General features: G+C 38.3%; 2 protein-coding genes across 5 annotated transcripts in view; one reads left to right on the forward strand and one right to left on the reverse strand.

Moving 5' to 3' along the window:
• The window catches only part of INPP5F (inositol polyphosphate-5-phosphatase F), a 94,147-nt gene extending 87,974 nt beyond the window's left edge, over positions 1-6,173 (forward strand). For both annotated transcript variants that reach the window (XM_061403651.1, XM_061403652.1), the window contains exons 17-20: positions 969-1,042; positions 1,492-1,620; positions 2,188-2,275; positions 3,929-6,173. In XM_061403651.1, the coding sequence (XP_061259635.1) occupies positions 969-1,042; positions 1,492-1,620; positions 2,188-2,275; positions 3,929-5,084 (1,447 nt within the window). In that variant the 3' untranslated portion in view covers positions 5,085-6,173. The remainder of the gene's footprint in view (positions 1-968; positions 1,043-1,491; positions 1,621-2,187; positions 2,276-3,928) is intronic.
• Positions 6,174-6,755: 582 nt separating this feature from the next.
• The window catches only part of MCMBP (minichromosome maintenance complex binding protein), a 39,414-nt gene continuing 27,326 nt past the window's right edge, over positions 6,756-18,843 (reverse strand). For 2 of the 3 annotated variants that reach the window (XM_061403659.1, XM_061403660.1), the window contains exons 11-16: positions 18,478-18,595; positions 14,265-14,430; positions 13,193-13,326; positions 12,155-12,319; positions 9,247-9,335; positions 6,756-8,619 (exon numbers count right to left, since the gene is read on the reverse strand). In XM_061403659.1, the coding sequence (XP_061259643.1) occupies positions 8,493-8,619; positions 9,247-9,335; positions 12,155-12,319; positions 13,193-13,326; positions 14,265-14,430; positions 18,478-18,595 (799 nt within the window). In that variant the 3' untranslated portion in view covers positions 6,756-8,492. The remainder of the gene's footprint in view (positions 8,620-9,246; positions 9,336-12,154; positions 12,320-13,192; positions 13,327-14,264; positions 14,431-18,477; positions 18,596-18,843) is intronic. The other variant, XM_061403661.1, reaches the window with a different exon arrangement.

Below are 18,843 nucleotides of genomic sequence, written 5' to 3' on the forward strand. Positions count from 1 at the left end.
GCTTTTACTCTTTTAATGCGAGTAAATATCCTTTTTAGATTCTATAACACAAAAAGAATCTAGTTTTGCTATATATTTTAAGAAATTTCACTGCTTTATCTTACATAATTGTTACATCACTTTTATCAATTTGAAAAAGTGATTTTAGAGTTATTTATAATAGTGTTCTTTGAGTTTTTGATAGTATCTCCTATAGATCTCAAGTTCTGATGTATTCTACATATTTTTATTGTAATTGACCATATACCATGATTTTTTATTACGATACCATAGTTAATGTTTCCCCATTGTTAGGTATTAACATACTTTTATCTTTTTTGCTATGAGGAATGAGACAGCTGTGTGCAGATAATTGTGTCTGTGTTCACATGCACTTCTCTGATTATAAGGATATGATGAATTACTGCTTTTTATGCCTTAGAAATGACACCCAGTTAACAGTGCCACTAGCAGAAATGCAAGTACTTCCTCATAGCCTTAACCGGAATAATTTTTCTCAAATACACAGTCACTTCTTTTTGGTCTGGTATGAGCTATCATTTTTCAGCCCTTGGCCCCGGTGCCTGTTGGCACTGATCATTTTTTATTTTGGATATCAGATTTACCTGCCAAATCAGGAATATGTAGCTCAGTATCTGTTTTGCTTTCCTTTTAGGTTAAGTTTTAGGCTTGTTGGTTTTCGTTTTTGTAAGAGCTTTTATAAAACTGAATTTAATTTTCCTTTAGTGTAAGATCTATAAACTGATTTTCATTTAGCTATTGAACTATATATATATGTGTATATATATATATATATATATATATATAAAATTTCATCTAGTTTTTTAAATATTTAACTCTTTACCCCAGAATGTATTGTGTTGTGGAAGACTTTGCCTGCATAATGGTTGTTGCTATTATGCCTCAGCCGACCAGCCAAATATGCTTTTGATTTTAATCCTCTTCTTACTCCCTTTCCCTTTGTCTAGTTATGATGATGAAGTTGACAAAGTAAACCAGTATCAACGACTGAGTCTTGAAGACCTGGAAAAAATAGAAATAGGTAAAATTTTAAGATACTAACCAGGTCCTAGAAAGCAAATACTGTTTCTTCCAAGAGTGGGTTGTTATTTAAGCAACTGGTATAATAACATCTTACTGGAATCGGAAAGGAGTAGTCTAAGTAGTCCATTTCTTAAGATTCCCTTCTATGTTTTAGAGATGAGTGGTGGTATAGTCTAATAATAATTGTTTATTACTTGTCCTGTGAAGATTAAGCCTAGGGTCTAGAAAGTTTAAATATTTGAGACTGAAGAGTTTTTATTTATAGTCTTATTAGACCAAGTCATCATGGTAAACGTGTGTGCTTATTCAGATGAAAAAAAGTGCTAAATTGATGAATCAATCAATATTTTGAAGTATTTGGATAATATCAAAGTATCAGTATTTTGAAGATACAGAAGAAAGTTAATGTTATGTGAAAGATTAACATATATTCTTTTGGGTTCTTAGGTCCTGAACCCACTCTTTTTGGTAAGCCAAAGTTCTCCTGCATGCGACTGCACTACAGATATAAAGAAGCAAGTGGCTATTTCCATACACTGAGAGCTGTAATGCGCAACCCAGAAGAGGATGGGAAGGGTAAGAGAGGTGAAAGTATTCAGTTACAACTTACCTGCTTTTATAAGCCCAAGTGCAGCTGGGGACTGCACATACCATTATACAAGTGAGTGATCAGGGAAAATACCTTTGTGATTTGAGATCTTGAAATAGCAACTTTGTTCCCGGCAGTGCAGGGACACAAATTGATTAGTTTGGGCAAGGAGATCTATTATGGGAATCTTCAGTGTGCTTGGCCATTTGAGTGTGATGGCTTTTCCTACCACATACGCCTCTCATGGAAAAGTCAGGAACAACGCCTGTCTTGTTCGTGCCTATTATCTCAGCGTCTGGCACAGTGTTTGGACAGATGTGAGTTTCCGAATAAACTTTTAATTCCAATTGATTTGGTTCTTTTGTTGTTCATTTAGTTTTCTGTTAACATTTTAGAACATTTTGAATTAGGGGAGTGAAGAACAAGTAGTGTGTTTCTGTAAATTATAACAAGCTTTTATTATAAGATTAAAATCCCATTTTGAGTTCTGAGTTAGAACTGCTAGTTTTTAAATGTTTTTGCTCAAGTGGCAAGCAATTACATTTGGGTTTCAGATACCCTTCAGTGCATTGCGGAGATGCTGCAGATCACCAAGCAAGCCATGGGATTAGATGTACCTATAATAGAGAAAAAGCTTGAGAGGTAAGTATACCACTTTGCACAGAGTGTCTTTATTCTACAGAGAAAATAAAGTTTTACTTCTTTTAAAGTCTCTGCAAAAAGGAGAGAAATCACATTATGATACTGTGTTGATTAATTTAGAGGGGGAAGGATATCTTTGTGGATCAAAAAGTAGTAATTTTATTATTGTTGTTGTTGTTAAAACAAGTGATATGTTTTAAAACTCCTGACAGGGAGCATTCAAATTTAAATAACGTTTTAGAGAAAATAAACAGCCAGTATATTTTAAACACTAGGTTAATTTGGGAAAAGAAAGCCTATAAACAAATTATATTTTAAATTTGTGGTTTTTCCATCTAATGAGCAGGTTTTAAGTTCCAAATTCCACTAGAAAGGAGGACCATCTGGTCATCTAGATAAAAATTTTCAGTCTTCTGTTAGAAATAACTATTTCAGTAGCTTTTTAAAAAAGCAGTACTGTATTTAATAACTCTTTTAACATAATTTTTATGAAATATTCTCATGACCAGTGATCCTGTATGACCAAGTGTTGAACTTGTGTACTGAGATGTGCTGTAAATAGGACTGCCTTTTTTCTCATTTTTAGCAACCAGGAGGGCTGGCTAAGGAGAAAACACAGATTGTTTGTGTTAAATGTCCCAAGTTTTCTCAAATAAATTCAGATAACCCACGGGAAGCATAAGGAAATGGAGCTCTTTCCCCTCTTCTCTGCCTGAATTCAACCTAAGTGCAATGTGTGTAGATCAGCTTTAGTTAAAATGCTATAAATATCCATTTATAGTCAGTGTCTCCTTTGCTGGTGGTTTAGATCATGGATGTAGTAGATCTGTGCTCCCCCAGATTGTAGTGAGTCACCATATATGGCTGTTTTGAAATGTGAATAGTTCGAATTTTGGGGTGTGAGGTTTTTGGGGAAAGATTCTCAGAATAATGCAAAAACAGAGGTTGAGGCTACCATTAGGCTTCCCTGCCTCCTCCCCGGCCTCCCCTCCTCTCTGAATGCCAGGGAGAACAGTTGAAGGAAGCGTGCCATCACAAGTGATGATTTGTAAAGACAAAAGGTCTGGTCCAAGAGAACAGAACTCATCTGATTACTATGAAGAGCTTCAGGAGGTGGGATAGAGACTGGAGGTAGTGTTCCTCCAGGGTAGTTCTTCAGTACCCCGTGTGTCCGGCTTGAGAGAGACCGCTCACTCGGGAGATGTCTGTGGCCTGCTTGCTGGACCTGGGGTTAAAGTCACATAGCGTGCCACCTCTTCCCTCTCAGTGCCTGCAGGTGACTCATCCGTGTCACTTAACAAAGGCTTCTGCCCTTTTACGAAATATATGTATTTTATGAAATATAAAATACTTCATTTGTTGTTTCAAAGACTTTAAGTTTGAGAAAGATGAAGATACCTGATTAATCATCTCTTTAATACTAATTATGTGTTGAAATGACAAATTTTTGTATATAAAATTGTATTTAGCCCACATATTTGTATTGGACATTAATGCTGTAGCATCAAGTCAAAGAAGTTATTCAGATTTGTCATTAAGCAGTATGCTACTTTTAAGGAATTGAGGCCAACTTGAGTTTTCACTTACATTAATAATCGGAACTGTCATATTGGATTCCATGGGAAATTAACTTTTTTCTTTTCTAATCTGTAGGAAGAGCAGTAAACCTCATGAAGACATCATTGGCATCAGATCTCAAAACCAAGGCTCTTTGGCCCAGGGAAAAAAATTTTTAATGAGCAAATTTTCATCTCTAAATCAAAAAGTGAAACAGACCAAATCCAATGTAAACATTGGCAATCTGCGAAAGCTAGGAAACTTCACAAAACCTGAAATGAAAGTTAACTTTCTAAAACCAAACTTAAAAGTAAATCTTTGGAAATCAGATAGTAGTCTTGAAACCATGGAAAACACAAGTGTGATGGATAATAAAGCCCAGGCAGAGTCAGAAGGGGAAATCTCTTCAGATAATGACTCGTATCACTCTGATGAATTTCTTACAAATTCCAAGTCTGATGAAGACAGGCAGCTAACTAACTCTTCAGAGAATGTAGGGCCAATAGACTATGTTCTTCCTAGTTGTGGTATTATTGCTTCGGCACCTCGGTTAGGCAGTCGATCCCAGTCTATTAGCAGCACTGATATCAGCATTCATGTTCCTTCAGAGGTTACTATTGCTCATGACAGTGGGCTTGGAAAAGGCCACGAGTCTTCTTTGAAGAAAAGTCCTTCTGCTGACAACATACACACATTGACTGGATTTGCTAAGCCTGTGGATATTTACTGCCACAGATTTGTTCAGGATGCACAAAACAAAATGACCCAGCCATCAGAAACCAGCTCTGTTTCTCAGCAGGCTAGTGAGGAAGGAAATCAAATGACCAATCAAGTTTCTAGCGAAGAAACTCAGTTTGAATCGACGGAACAGCTACCGTCTCGACCTTCTCAATTAGACGTGTCTTTTTCTGCATCAGGCCCACAGTTTTTGTCAGTTGAACCAGTGCATTCAGTTGTATCTCAAAAGACCCCCGGCTCTGAATCTGGCACGCTTGAACTTGAGAGAGGGCTTCATGTAACTCCTTCTCCTTCAGAGAGCTGTAGCAGCAGAGCAGTCTCTCCTTTTGCAAAGATTCGAAGTTCTATGGTCCAGGTTGCTAACATTACCCAGGCTGGGTTAACCCAGGGGATAAACTTTGCAGTGGCAAAGGTTCAGAAGAGCCCTGCAGATCCTGAAGTAGTTAATGAAGTCCAGCAAAATGAACTTAAAAATATGTTTACACAATGCCAGACACGAATAATTCAGATTTAGTTTTTAGTCACATAGAATCCTGTGGCTTTTATTTAACCCCCTCAAAAAAAGGTGTCACAGAGCGTGTACTATATGTGAATCTAGGGATCACAAATTCTAATTACGTTAATTTGGAAAGGTTTAAAAGACTGAACCTGAGCAGATTTCCAAATTTGAGAGCTAGGACAATGGAAGTGCATCATCCTAGAATAGGACCTAAGTAGCTTATACACTACAGAGCAGTTTGTCTCTTCACAAGTAATTCAGGAATAGATTACTTTGGGACATAATAATATGAAACCTTTTGGAGTGGGGTGGGTGGGTAGAATGTATGAAGTAGACTCAAAGGGTGGACACGATCCTTTTAGATGAGTAGCATTGTTCATAATTGTTACTGTTCTGTCAGCTTATTTCTGTGTGTTAACCTCGACAAGTTAAATTCTTAGTTTAGTGACTCTTAAGTGTTACTAGTATGGAGAAACATTTTAATGTAAAAACTTGGTTTAATTTTTGATGGCTTAACCATTCCCTATAGAGTTAGGGCTAATGGCACTGGAATCAAGGAATGTATGCCCATTTGATCCTAATTTTCCCCACATTCTACTTAAATTTTAAATATTCCTACCCTGTACACCCCAAAGTCTAAGAGCATTAAGACCTGTCTGCCATGAAACCTGAGATATCAGATGTGATTACCAGCACCTATTAATTTTGTTCTCTCTTCAGAAATGTTAAAAATATACACATTGGATACTAGTAAAGCTTGAAAGAAGTTTTCAAGTTGTAACTTTTTGCAAGGTGCAGTCCATAATATCTTGTATAGGCTCTCAAAACTGCTGAAAATTTTAGCCTGAAGCACGACTGTAATGTCGACCACGTGGAACCAGGGCCTCGTCTGTAAGCCCATACAGTAAGAAAGTTGCACATCTTATTCCAAACAAGTATTGGTTTGTCTGGTATCTTTAGAGCCATACTCTGTTGAAGTGATTGTCAGCTAAACATTATGTCTGTTGTAACTTTGATAAGTATTTCCACTTTTGTTATTTATTAGTGGTATTTTTTGAAGTGTCAGATGTGACTATTTAAAATAAAATGTCATTATAATTTAAAGTGATGATGTGTATGAGAATTCCTTGAATAACATTTTGAAGATTAGGATTTAAGTCAGACTGAAGAATTCAGAAGCAGAGGTTAGTATGTTAGCCATAACTGAAACTCTTGGTCGCAGCCTTTCCAAATACTTCATTCTTAAAGTGTTATCATGATTTTAAAAACTAAACATCAGAACTGAACATGTACTCTTACCATCTTTTCTTGAAACGATTAAGGTGTCCTACAACATGAGAGAAAATAAGGTCAGGTGATAAAAATGTATTTTAAGCTCCAAGGAAATTAATTCCACAGAGATTTTCGAAAACTAAAATTAAGGAGGTGATGTTTAAATCCAATGAGGGTAATACAGATGCCTGTTCATTTTCCCAGTGCTTCAAATCGGGTTACTATTGCATTAGATCAACAAATTGCCCCATGGAGAAAAGGACTTATGAAACCCAGAGTACCAATCTCTTACCTGAGTGGGCCCTCAGAGGGGGACACCATGCTGTATCATCTCATACTGAAGTTTCATCTCTGGTAATTTTCCACACAGATCACATGGGGTGAGTCTCATAATTCATGAAAAACAGCCCAAAGTACTAGTAATTTGGTAAGTTTTATTTATTTGAAAGAGGGTTTTCCTTTCAAGGGAACTTTTCTGTAAGACCAGGCAAATTCTGTACTTCTCTTTGGTAAATTACAATCCACATTGGCACAGTAAACGCACAGGAACTAACCTACTCTGTTGAAGTTTATTCTCACAAATCCAGCTGAGCCTTTGTTTTATTTCTAAAAGTTTAAGGAAAGTCTAGTCTACCAGTTATAAAAATGAAAACCAGTTAGAATTCTAAGTATAAACAGATTATTTACATTAGTTTATAAAAATAGATTTGAGTTTAGGAAAAGTTAAAGAACTAATAATTTCCACTTCAGTTCATGAGGCATAGTAGATTGCTCCATTTTCAAGGCTGACCCTGTTTTCTCAGTTCAGGCTCCGGGGCTAGGGGAATGCCAAATTTAACTAATCATTTAACTGATCTCTAATGTTCCTACATTACTGACTAAAGAAACTAATTTTTATATGTAACCAGTGGTAGTGTAACAAAGTAACGTTCTAACCTTTCCAAAGATTCTTGATGCCACAATTATACTACTATGCTGTATCAATTTGCATTCTAGCTATGGATAATATTTTTGTTCCTTTAAAAATTTGTTAAAACTGTAATTTGGTGATAACCTACCTACATACAGTTTTATCAGGGCATTCCTGGACTAGCAGATAATGTTAGCTGAACTAATGGATAAACATATAAGAAGTTCAAAATGCAAGGTAATCATAAAGCAACTAAATGACATTTATTAGGAAAAGAATAAAAACCAATTTTTTTTCTGAAGAAGGCATTTTTTTAAAAGTTGAATTATTTTGTTCTCTTCCTCTTTGGGCAAAACAACTTCACAGGGCAGGCAGCATTCCCTTTAAGTGAGTCCCATAAACAGTGGTTCCCAAATGCACTGGAGTAAAATGAGAAAAATAAGGACAATATAGTGCGTTTTTTTCCTTCCAAAATAGCTACATTTATTCCATTTAAAGGACTCTCTTGTTCTGAGACTGTTCTTTTATGGAAAAAAAAAAGATAATACAGTGACTTCTTTCATTACTTGGCAAAATAAATTGGCAACTCTCAATCCCCCACAATTTTTGGAAATATTACTGGTCCATGAAACCCAAAAGTCTGGGAACCACTGCCATTTAAAGACTTGCTTTTCATGTTGTTAACAACTATTAAATAAATGGAAAAAAGGTGTGGTCCAGTGTCTGGGAAATGATACTACATATGTGAATTAACGGCAAGTATGCTCCATTCCCCAAACTTGGACCACTATGCATATTCAGACCCACTGTTCATTGGAGAGACAAAAATCTGAAGTGAACAATTCCTTTGACTTTGGAATTGCAACAGTTTTCTTCAAATGATGTTCACATTTCTTATTTCAACAGAGTCTGGCCTATGACTTAGCTGAAGCTAAGGAAACTAAGGAAATGGTATATCAGCAACATTATCAATATTAAATTTTTAATATCAAATACATTTTTGTACATTGTTACTAATTTATAGAATTATAAAACAAAATTCAAAAGCTCCATAAAATCAGTAAGGTAAAAGCCCTTACTGAATATTATATAAACTTTAGATGTTACCAGGCGTGATTTCAGGAAAAGTCATCAGTTTCTTTGATACAAATTATCTACAAAACAATGTGATATAAATGATATTTGAATTTTACAATAATGTGGCTAGAATTTGCCCATTACTCTTTATAGATGTCAGACCTTTAAAGTTCATTTCCATTGACACATTTCTGCTGTTGAAGCCTGGCTCTTCTTAAAGACTCCAGCTGCTTGGCTCTTAGCCATCGTTCTCTTGACAGCGTTGTCTGACCAGCACTGAGAGACAGAAACCTGGTTTGAAATACAGAAACAAATTACAGACTCTAGACCTAGAATAAAGCCTTTGGGGGAAAAAAAAAAATTGGTTTAGAAGTTTTTAAAAAAATGTTGTTGTGGGAGACAAGACCATCTGGTAGCTACCCAGCTCAACAGCCAAGTTAAGACTTCTACAGAGGAATCCTTTCAGAGTCAGATTTGGAGGGTGATTCCCTGAGTGGGGCGTCCCTGGTGGCTCACGTGGTAAAGAATCTGCCTGCAGTGTACGAGACTGGGGTTCGATCCGTGGGTCAGGAAGATCCTCTGGAGAAGTGAATGGCTACCCACTCCAGTATTCTTGACTGGAGAATTCCATGGACAGAGGAGCCTGGCAGGCTACAGTCCACAGGGTTGCAGAGAGTCAGATACAAATGTGTGACTAATACTTTCACTTTCTTCCCTTTGAGTGGAGAACAAGGAGCATGCCTTGTCCACTGAAGTGACTCTGGCCAAACGTAATTCCCCCTCCGTGAGCCATTTCACAAGGGGGTTTTCAGAAGCGAACCGTTCATTTCCATTTTGTAAGTCTGCCTCAGTTATCCTAAATAAGGAGAGTTAGCCACAGGTCGCTGAAAAGGCAACGGTGGACGGGGACTGACTCACCGAGCTACGATGAGTAACTGGTGGAGATCGTCGGCAGTGATGCTCTGAGGATCGTTCTTGCGCATCTCCACAAAGTCGTCTTCAACTGCCTTTATCAAAAGAGTAAATCAACTTTAAAGTTATTCCTTATGAGGAAATGATATTTGCATTTTGTAGGGAAAAGGATTCTTCACCAAGCTAAAGTAAGACGGTCCTTGCCCAATGTGAAAATGAGGTCAGCCCTGCACCTTGGACAAATGAGACAGTATGGGTAAAAGGACCCAAACCAAACTTTACACCTAAATTATACCACTGAGGAGAGTGCTGGAAACAGAATAACAAAACTCGACTCATTTGAGGTCAGACAGACAGATGCAAACCAGCAATTCGCATAGCAAAACACGATGCCTTTAAACACAGGGAAGAGAGATGTCAGCAACATTGGCCAAGTCAGGACCTCTGAAAACTCCCCCACCATTAAAGAGAACAAGAACACTGGTAAAAATGATCACAATCAGCTCCTTCAATACTAGAAATTAACCAGACCCCTGAAATAAACTGGGGAGCACTTTCTCCAAGAAAGACAAAAGAACATAGTGCTTTGAGGCATTTAAATTTGCCCTATTCCCTCCCCATCTCGAAGCAGCCGTGAAAACGGTCAGGCAACCACTGGAGGGGCTGGTGGGGCTGGAGTGTCAAAGCACCATGCCCAGAGAACTGTCATTACTTGACTGCCTGGTGGTTCCTCCCAAGAACACATTCGCAAGGCTGGCTTTTTTTTTTTTTTTAATTGAAGAATAATTGCTTTACTGTCTTGCTATCTTTATTTTACCTGACTGGGAGCTTGTTCAATGTGAACAGCTTGTCTCCCCCCACTCCACCCCCCACTGAATGTTTATCAGAAACAATCAGAAGCAAGTATCGACCACCTCAGCTGCCCCAGACCCTGGACAGTAGATGGGGCAAACAGCAGGCTAATCTAAACCATTAAAAAGAAAATCTAGGAATGAAATGTCCATATATTCCCCTGACCACCAGGAATTTACACGGCCACACACAGGCCCAGGGCTGTGCACGTGCTCAGGAGATCTGAGCCTGAGCAGGCAGGCCGCACGCGCTCACTCCTCACAGCCCTGTCAGGAGATCTGAGCCTGAGCAGGCAGGCCGCACGCGCTCACTCCTCACAGCCCTGTCAGGAGATCTGAGTCTGAGCAGGTAGGCCGTATGCGCTCACTCCTCACAGCCCTGAGGCCCTGTGCGAGCAGAAGGCAAAGGCCAGGGCAGCGCTGTCAACTGCATGGCTCAGTGCCCAAGACTGGCCCCACCATGGACATAGGGTCCCCTGGCTTATAGTGGGAGACTACTTGCAAGCATCTAAGGAAATTAAATTTCTCTCCAATCACTGACCACTGAACTGAGGGAGACTTCTGTGCCCACATACAACTAAGAATACAGACTTTTAGAAATCAATTCAGAAAAGTCACTAAACAACAAACCCTAGGGCAGGGGAGAATCTGCCAGAGCAGAGGTGCCAGATTATATTATTTAAAGCACCAGGCTTCCAACACAAAAACTGGAAGATCTACAAAGAAACAAGAATGCCTGGCCCGCTTTGTGGGAAAAGAAGAAGTCCTTGAGGAAACCTAAACATTGGAGTTACTACACAAAGACCTTAACTCAGGTATTTTAAATATATTCAGAGAACTAAAGGGAAACAGTTCTTTAACTGAAAGCATGAGAATGATATCAAATAGAAAATATCAATAAAGAGAAATTACTTAAAACATATTCTGAAGTTGAAAAATACAGCTTAAATTAAAAATTCACTTGAAAGGCTCAACAGCAGAATTTAACTGGCAGAAGATTCAGAAAATCTGTAGACAGGCTGACCAAGATTATTGAACAGAACCTCAAAGACCCGTGGGACCCATCGAGTGTACCACATACACACCTGGGAATGCCAGGGAGGAGGGAGAAAGGGGCAAGAAGAAACTTAAATAATGGTCAGAGATGTACCAAATGTCTTGAAAACCTCCCCAAAGTATGCATTAATCTGCATATCCAAGAAACTCAATAAACTGCAAGCAGGGTAAACTCAGAGATCCACATCTAGACACATCACAGCCCAACTGTCAAGAGCCAGAGAGAATCCTGAAAGGACAAGAGAGAAATGACTCACTAATGTACAAAGAATCCTCTCACTGGAAACTCACTTCTTATCACAAAGTCCAAAAGGCAGCTGGAGGACTTACTCGAAGTGCTGACAGAACAAGCCTATGAACTAAGAATTTCACACCTAGCAAAATTAGTTCACTTTCAAAAATTAAGGAGAAATTAAGACATTCCCAGATAAGCAAAAACACAGAATTTGTCACAAGCAGATCTCCCTTACAGAATAACCCTGAGAAATATGAAAGTTCTCCAGGCTGAAGTGAAAGTAACTTGGATCCATGGGAAGATCACTGGTAAGGGTATCGACACAGGTAAATACAAAAGGCAGTACAAATGTCTTTAAAGACAACTGCATAAAGCAATACTCATAAATGTGTTGACAGACATACAATATAAGATGTAATCTGAATGATAATAAAGCACAAAGGAAGAAATGGAATTATGAAGGAGCAAAGCTTTTGCATACTATTATAAGTAAATCGGCATTAATCCTAAATTAATCCCAGATTATCATAATTAAGATGTTAATATAGCTCCCAAGGCAACTACTAACAAAAAAAAAATTTGTGTCATAGAAGACAAAATTAAAAGTTGTACACTAGTAATATCTATTTCAAACAAAAGACATTAACAGAGGAACAAAAGACATTATGACATAGAAAACAAAAGCAAAATTACCTTATCAGTAATTACAGTAAATGTAAATTGATTATTCCAATTCAACACAGAGAAATCCTTTGTTTTAACCCAAACACACCTTGGTTATTTCATCAGAGATGCTATAATCCAGGAACCTCAAAAGGGTCAGATAGATGCGGAATTTATTCAGCACAGAGGGCAGCACTGCTGAGAGAAGGCTGTTCATGTACTCCTCCATGTTTGGTGGCATTAGCTGTGGCTGTAAGTGGATCTGGCAGTCTGCCTAAAAAGAGAAACAGTACACAGTATTTTCCAAGTTCCTAAATTAATCTAAATTTTTAGGGGATGCTTCAGCTCTATCAGATCCCTGAGGGAAATAGGAAATGTGATTTATTATTAGGGGGAGGTCACTTTTTAATATTAACTTATGTGAACTGTAAATACGCAGTGATAATTACCAAAGCTAGCCTTTTCTTGGTTACTTATGTTTCCCCAGTTATCAGTAAGCATATAGAAAGAGAGTGCATCTCTACAAAGTGGCTAATTAAAACGTTTTAGATGTTTCCTTCGTCATGGAATATACTGGATTTCAGACACCACATAAAGCAAATCACACTTTCACCACAGAAGCTCACCACCGGGCCACCTCGTTCTCATTCACAGGCAGTCCTCAAACATCACGGGTGAGCACATTAGATGCGAGCAACTAGATGTCTTTCAAGCAACTGGGCATATTTCTCATCATTAAAAGACTCAGAAGTAAAGGTGCTCTTCCATGAACCACTCAAGTAACCAGGTTGATTAGAAACATTCTAAAGGGAACTCTCAAATATTTCTCACGAAAGATTCGCAGAAAACAGTGGAACAGAGGCAACAAGAACCAAGGTCTGGATGTTAATCAGGTAATTTACAGACAGCTTCTTCTCCCCACATGTGGGGGTTTCTGCTGCCAACAGCTTTCTTTCCTTGCCTATAATTTTCTAGATACTAGGTGTTCATCCCAGAGAACCAAAATATTCAATTTCCTCATTAATAATCAGCAGCCACAATTTTGAAACAAGCTAAGCTTATTGATAATATGCAGTGCCAAGAAACAAAGCAGAAGTCCCGATCTCTCTCCAGTAACTGCCCTCCATTTCAAAATGACCCCTCGTACCGGCAGGAGCGATCTCCCTTCTGAAGTAATAAAAACATTAATGTTGCAGGGAAATTCCATCTGGTGGTAGCTGAAGTCATAATCCACCTTCTGCCAAGTTATTAGGTTGCTCAGGGCAGTCACATTATGAACACCTACAAAAGCAAGAAAACAATTTTTCAGTCGCTTGATTTTAACTACTTAACCAAGTTAGTTTTGCTGACACTGATAATAAGACATGAGATTTCTACTGCTTTAAAAAAGTATGAGAGGCACTGTCCAATTTTCTAAATGACCATTAACTAAGAGGGTTCACAGAAAGTATTTGTCAAGATAGATAGAACATATTTCTGGAGCCAAGATTCCCCACCTACCCACCCAAAATTTACTATCAAGCATATGGTGTGCAATTAGACAGAAAACAGTTTCCAAAAAAATAAGATTACTTTGTATGTGATGTGTTCACAGGGCTAAAATAATCTGGCAGGACCAAAACGGTTTTTATACAGAGATGAGGTTATTGAATTTTAATGAATTTATACTCATTTTTGCCTTAATTCTACCCCGTCTAACACTGCTTTTTCTACCTTTACCTCTTGAACTGATTACTAGCAAAGTGTCTTCTGCATTCTCATTTGAGCACAGGTAAAGCAATCTGCTTTCTTATAATTTCATAACATGTTCCATAACATTTTAGCTCAAGCCATTTGATCTTCTAAATATTTTGATTCTTTGGGAAAGAAGTTTAATCACATTGGTTGGTAAAAAAAAATGTTTTATTAGGTCTTTTCTACAAGTTTTCTTTTCAGATAATATAGGATTAAAGGCAAAGCCTCCTTCCTTGCAGCCTTTAAAAAGCTATATCACTTACCTGTATCAAGGTACAATTTTCATACCATTATAAAACACAGCTGATGTACACAACTTATTTGTTTACCATATAAGCTTTAACTAAATTCACAGAGCAAGCCTTTATCTTAAATATCTGTTAAGTGTGAATCTGCCCTTGTTCACGGTTATATTTTTAGAAAACCATTACCCAGCCTGGCCTCACTGGGACTTAGAAACGGTGCGGAAACGTCGGTGCACACACCTGGTGTGTCCAGCTGCCCCTGCTCCAGGAGAGTCTCGTCAATTACAAGCGAAGTGTTGCTGGGCAGCTGCAGGAGCCCGCTGACCAAGCGATTGGCTGTATAGTCTTTGTGGGGAATGAACTTCAAGTGGTTCATGTTCTCTATAGTCATCTGTAGACGAAAAGACTGCAAAGAGAAATTTCCTAGTTAGCAAGTTTCGCTCTTTTAAGAAAATATGTATTTGGAGTTAAACACTACCTTTTATATGGAGAGAAAGATCTTATCAATTTTTAAGGGAGTAGGCTCATGGTTTCTGGAGCTCTCAGAAACAAAAATTTCTACATCCTCAGTAAGAATTTCTCTGATTCTATGAGCTGGTTTATTCTCAACTGTCCTGTTCCGTATTCCTGGAGAATAGTTTTTATTTTACTAGTGAACCAGAAACAAATCATAGACCACTGAGATATATATTGGTATAAGTATCTCAAATACACAGAGGCTTAAAAAAAAAGATATCGCCAGAAGCTTGCTAAGACCCGTTTATGGGGTCCCATGAGGTCAAAATCCTGGATAAAGGATCCATTCAGTGTGCAAGAGAGACCAACGAATTTATGACAGCAGAGCGTAAAAAGCTCACTGATGAGATCTCAGATTTCACACTTGCAACTCTTTTTGAAGAAAATACCACATGGACAGTTTTTTGTTCAGTATCAGAACATCCACAAAGAACATCCACAGTTATCTGAAAAGGCTGTTGACACAGTCCTTCCTTCGCCAACTACGTTTTCATCTGTGTGAGGCTAGCTTTCCTTCATATACTTCAGTCAAAACATCATGTTACGATAGACTGAATGCAGAAACAGATATGCCAATCCAGCTGTTTATTAATCCAGACATTACAGAGACTGGCAAAAATTTAAAACAACGTCACTTTTATCACTGATTTTATTTTGTTTGGGAAAAATAGCTATTTTCACAATTTTACTTATGTTCATATATAATTGGTTTGTTTTCAATGACTATCTTAGTACGTTTTAATTTCTAAGATGGTAAATTGAGGATACAAACGACCCACACAAACCATTTCTCTCTGAGGCCTCAGTGATTTTTTAAGAGAGTAAAGTCAGTCATGAAGACCTATAAGACCTTTTAGAACTAACACCCAAAAAAGATGTCCTTTTCATTATAGGCGACTGGAATGCAAAAGTAGTAAGTCAAGAAACACCTGGAGTAACAGGCAAATTTGGCCTTGGAATACGGGATAAAGCAGGGCAAAGACTAATAAGAGTTCTGCCAAGAGAATGCATTGGTCATAACAAACACCCTCTTCCAACAACACAAGAGAAAACTCTACACATGGACATCACCAGATGGTCAACACCGAAATCAGATTGATTATATTCTTTGCAGTCAAAGATGGAGAAGCTCTATACAGTCAGCAAAAACAAGACCAGGAGCTGACTGTGGCTCAGACCATGAACTCCTTATTGCCAAATTCAGACTGAAATTGAAGAAAGTAGGGAAAACCATGAGACCATTCAGGTATGACCTAAATCAAATTCCTTATGATTATACAGTGGAAGTGAGAAATAGATTTAAGGGCCTAGATCTGATAGATAGAGTGCCTGATGAACTATGGACTGAGGTTCTTGACACTGTACAGGAGACAGGGATCAAGACCATCCCCATGGAAAAGAAAAGCAAAAAAGCAAAATCGCTGTCTGGGGAGGACTTACAAATAGCTGTGAAAAGAAGAGAAGCAAAAAACCAAAGGAGAAAAGGAAAGATACAAACATCTGAATGCAGACTTCCAAAGAATAGCAAGAAGAGATAAGAAAGCCTTCTTCAGCAATCAATGCAAATAGAGGAAAACAACAGAATCCAAAGGAACATTTCATGCAAAGATGGGCTCGATAAAGGACACAAATGGTATGGACCTAACAGAAGCAGAAGATATTAAGAAGATATGGCAAGAATACACAGAAGAACTGTACAAAAAGATCTTCACGACCCAGATAATCACGATGGTGTGATCACTCACCTAGAGCCAGACATCCTGGAATGTGAAGTCAAGTGGGCCTTAGAAAGCATCACTGTGAACAAAGCTAGTGGAGGTGATGGAATTCCAGTTGAGCTCTTTCAAATCCTGAAAGATGATGCTGTGAAAGTGCTGCACTCAATATGCCAGCACATTTGGAAAACTCAGCAGTGGCCACAGGACTGGAAAAGGTCAGTTTTCATTCCAATCCCAAAGAAAGGCAATGCCAAAGAATGCTCAAACTACTGCACAATTGCACTCATCTCACACGCTAGTAAAGTAATGCTTAAGATTCTCCAAGCCAGGCTTCAGCAATATGTGAACCGTGAATTTCCTCATGTTCAAGCTGGTTTTAGAAAAGGCAGAGGAACCAGAGATCAAATTGCCAACATCCGCTGGATCATGGAAAAAGCAAGAGAGTTCCAGAAAAACATCTATTTCTGCTTTATTGACTATGCCAAAGCCTTTGACTGTGTGGATCACAATAAACTGTGGAAAATTCTGAAAGAGATGGGAACACCAGACCACCTGATCTGCCTCTTGAGAAATCTGTATGTAGGTCAGGAAGCAACAGTTAGAACTGGACATGGAACAACAGACTGGTTCCAAATAGGAAAAGGAGTATGTCAAGGCTGTGTATTGTCACCCTGCTTATTTAATTTATATGCAGAGTACATCATGAGAAACGCTGGACTGGAAGAAGCACAAGCTGGAATCAAGATTGCCGGGAGAAATATCAATAACCTCAGATATGCAGATGACACCACCCTTATGGCAGAAAGTGAAGAGGAACTAAAAAGCCTCTTGATGAAAGTGAAAGTGGAGAGTGAAAAAGTTGGCTTAAACCTCAACATTCAGAAAATGAAGATCATGGCATGAGGTCCCATCACTTCATGGGAAATAGATGGGGAAACAGTGGAAACAGTGTCAGACTTTATTTTTCTGGGCTCCAAAATCACTGCAGATGGTGACTGCAGCCATGAAATTAAAAGACGCTTACTCCTTGGAAGGAAAGTTATGACCAACCTAGATAGCAGATTCAAAAGCAGAGACATTACTTTGCCAACAAAGGTCCGTCTAGTCAAGGCTATGGTTTTTCCAGTGGTCATGTATGGATATGAGAGTTGGACTGTGAAGAAAGCTGAGTGCCGAAGAATTGAAGCTTTTGAACTGTGGTGTTGGAGAAGACTCTTGAGAGTCCCTTGGTTTGCAAGGAGATCCAACCAGTCCATTCTGAAGGAGATCAGCCCTGGGATTTCTTTGGAAGAAATGATGCTAAAGCTGAAACTCCAGTACTTTGGCCACCTCATGAGAAGAGTTGACTCATTGGAAAAGACTCTGATGCTGGGAGGGATTAGGGGCAAGAGGAGAAGCAGACGACAGAGGATGAGATGGCTGGATGGCATCACTGACTCGATGGACATGAGTCTGAGTGAACTCGGGGAGTTGGTGATGGACAGGGAGGCCTGGCGTGCTGCGATTCATGGGGTCGCAAAGAGTCGGACACGACTGAGTGACTGATCTGATCTGATCTGAAAGTCAAGGACAGTGAGGAATGCTGGTCTACTTGGTCTATTGCTGTTTCTTAAGGGCCCAGAAGACACTGAATAAACTGGGTAAATGAATGATCAGTTAACACTGGATAAATGAATGATCTACTTCAATCTGTTAAATTTCCAAAGTAAGGTGTGATCAGCATTGCCAGGCACACAACTAATCAGAAGCTATTCCCCTAAGATCTTACCACCACACAAACACTTCATTCCAGATGCCCTGGCAAATAAAGGTAGCTTGACTTTCAAACAGGAATTACACTTGGGCAGCAGAGATAAAGTTATTTCCTCAACTAAAAAGAATTATACTCCTACAATTTAGAGTTAATTGACATTTAAAATCTTAAGGCATACAAAGGATACCAAATAGTACAAACGAACTGGCATCAAAGGAGAGTACAATGTTAAAGGAATTACTACAGTTGTATTACTGTTATTCAAAGAAATTCATGCTAAGGCAACAAAGGAAAAGTGAAATGTTTAAAGGTAAGTACATTTTAAATTATGAAACTGGCAGGCTTTGTTTCCCCTTAATGAGATCTATTAAAATCTCAAAGTTAAATATTTGGGTTGAATGAAAGACCATTAGATGGACTTTTAAAGTGTGCTTAGGTTTATAACACGTGTTTATATTGATCTTACTGCTGGAACCAGATGTTGAATAATTCGATATAAGTGTTCCGTGAAGGTACTATTCCGTGGACAACCACTCAAGTTAACCGTAAATTTTCCTAGTGGAAGAACATCTCTTCTTGTGTATCTAAAAAAAAAAAAAAAAGGTTTAAACCAATAAGACACTCAGGTAATTTCCTGATCTCCATCAAAAGGCAAACAAAGAAAAATTAGCTTAATACTGTCATTACAAATAAAGCAGATTGCTCTCATCAGCTTTTTTAAAAAACAGAAACAATAATGAAAATAACAGCCAATACTTAAATGCTGGTGTTGTTCTTCTACCCTGTGCCAGGTACTGTTCTAAGTACTTTATCATTTAATTCCCAAACACTC

This window comes from Bos javanicus, chromosome 26 (assembly GCF_032452875.1).
Source record: "Bos javanicus breed banteng chromosome 26, ARS-OSU_banteng_1.0, whole genome shotgun sequence".
Lineage (NCBI taxonomy): Eukaryota > Metazoa > Chordata > Mammalia > Artiodactyla > Bovidae > Bos > Bos javanicus.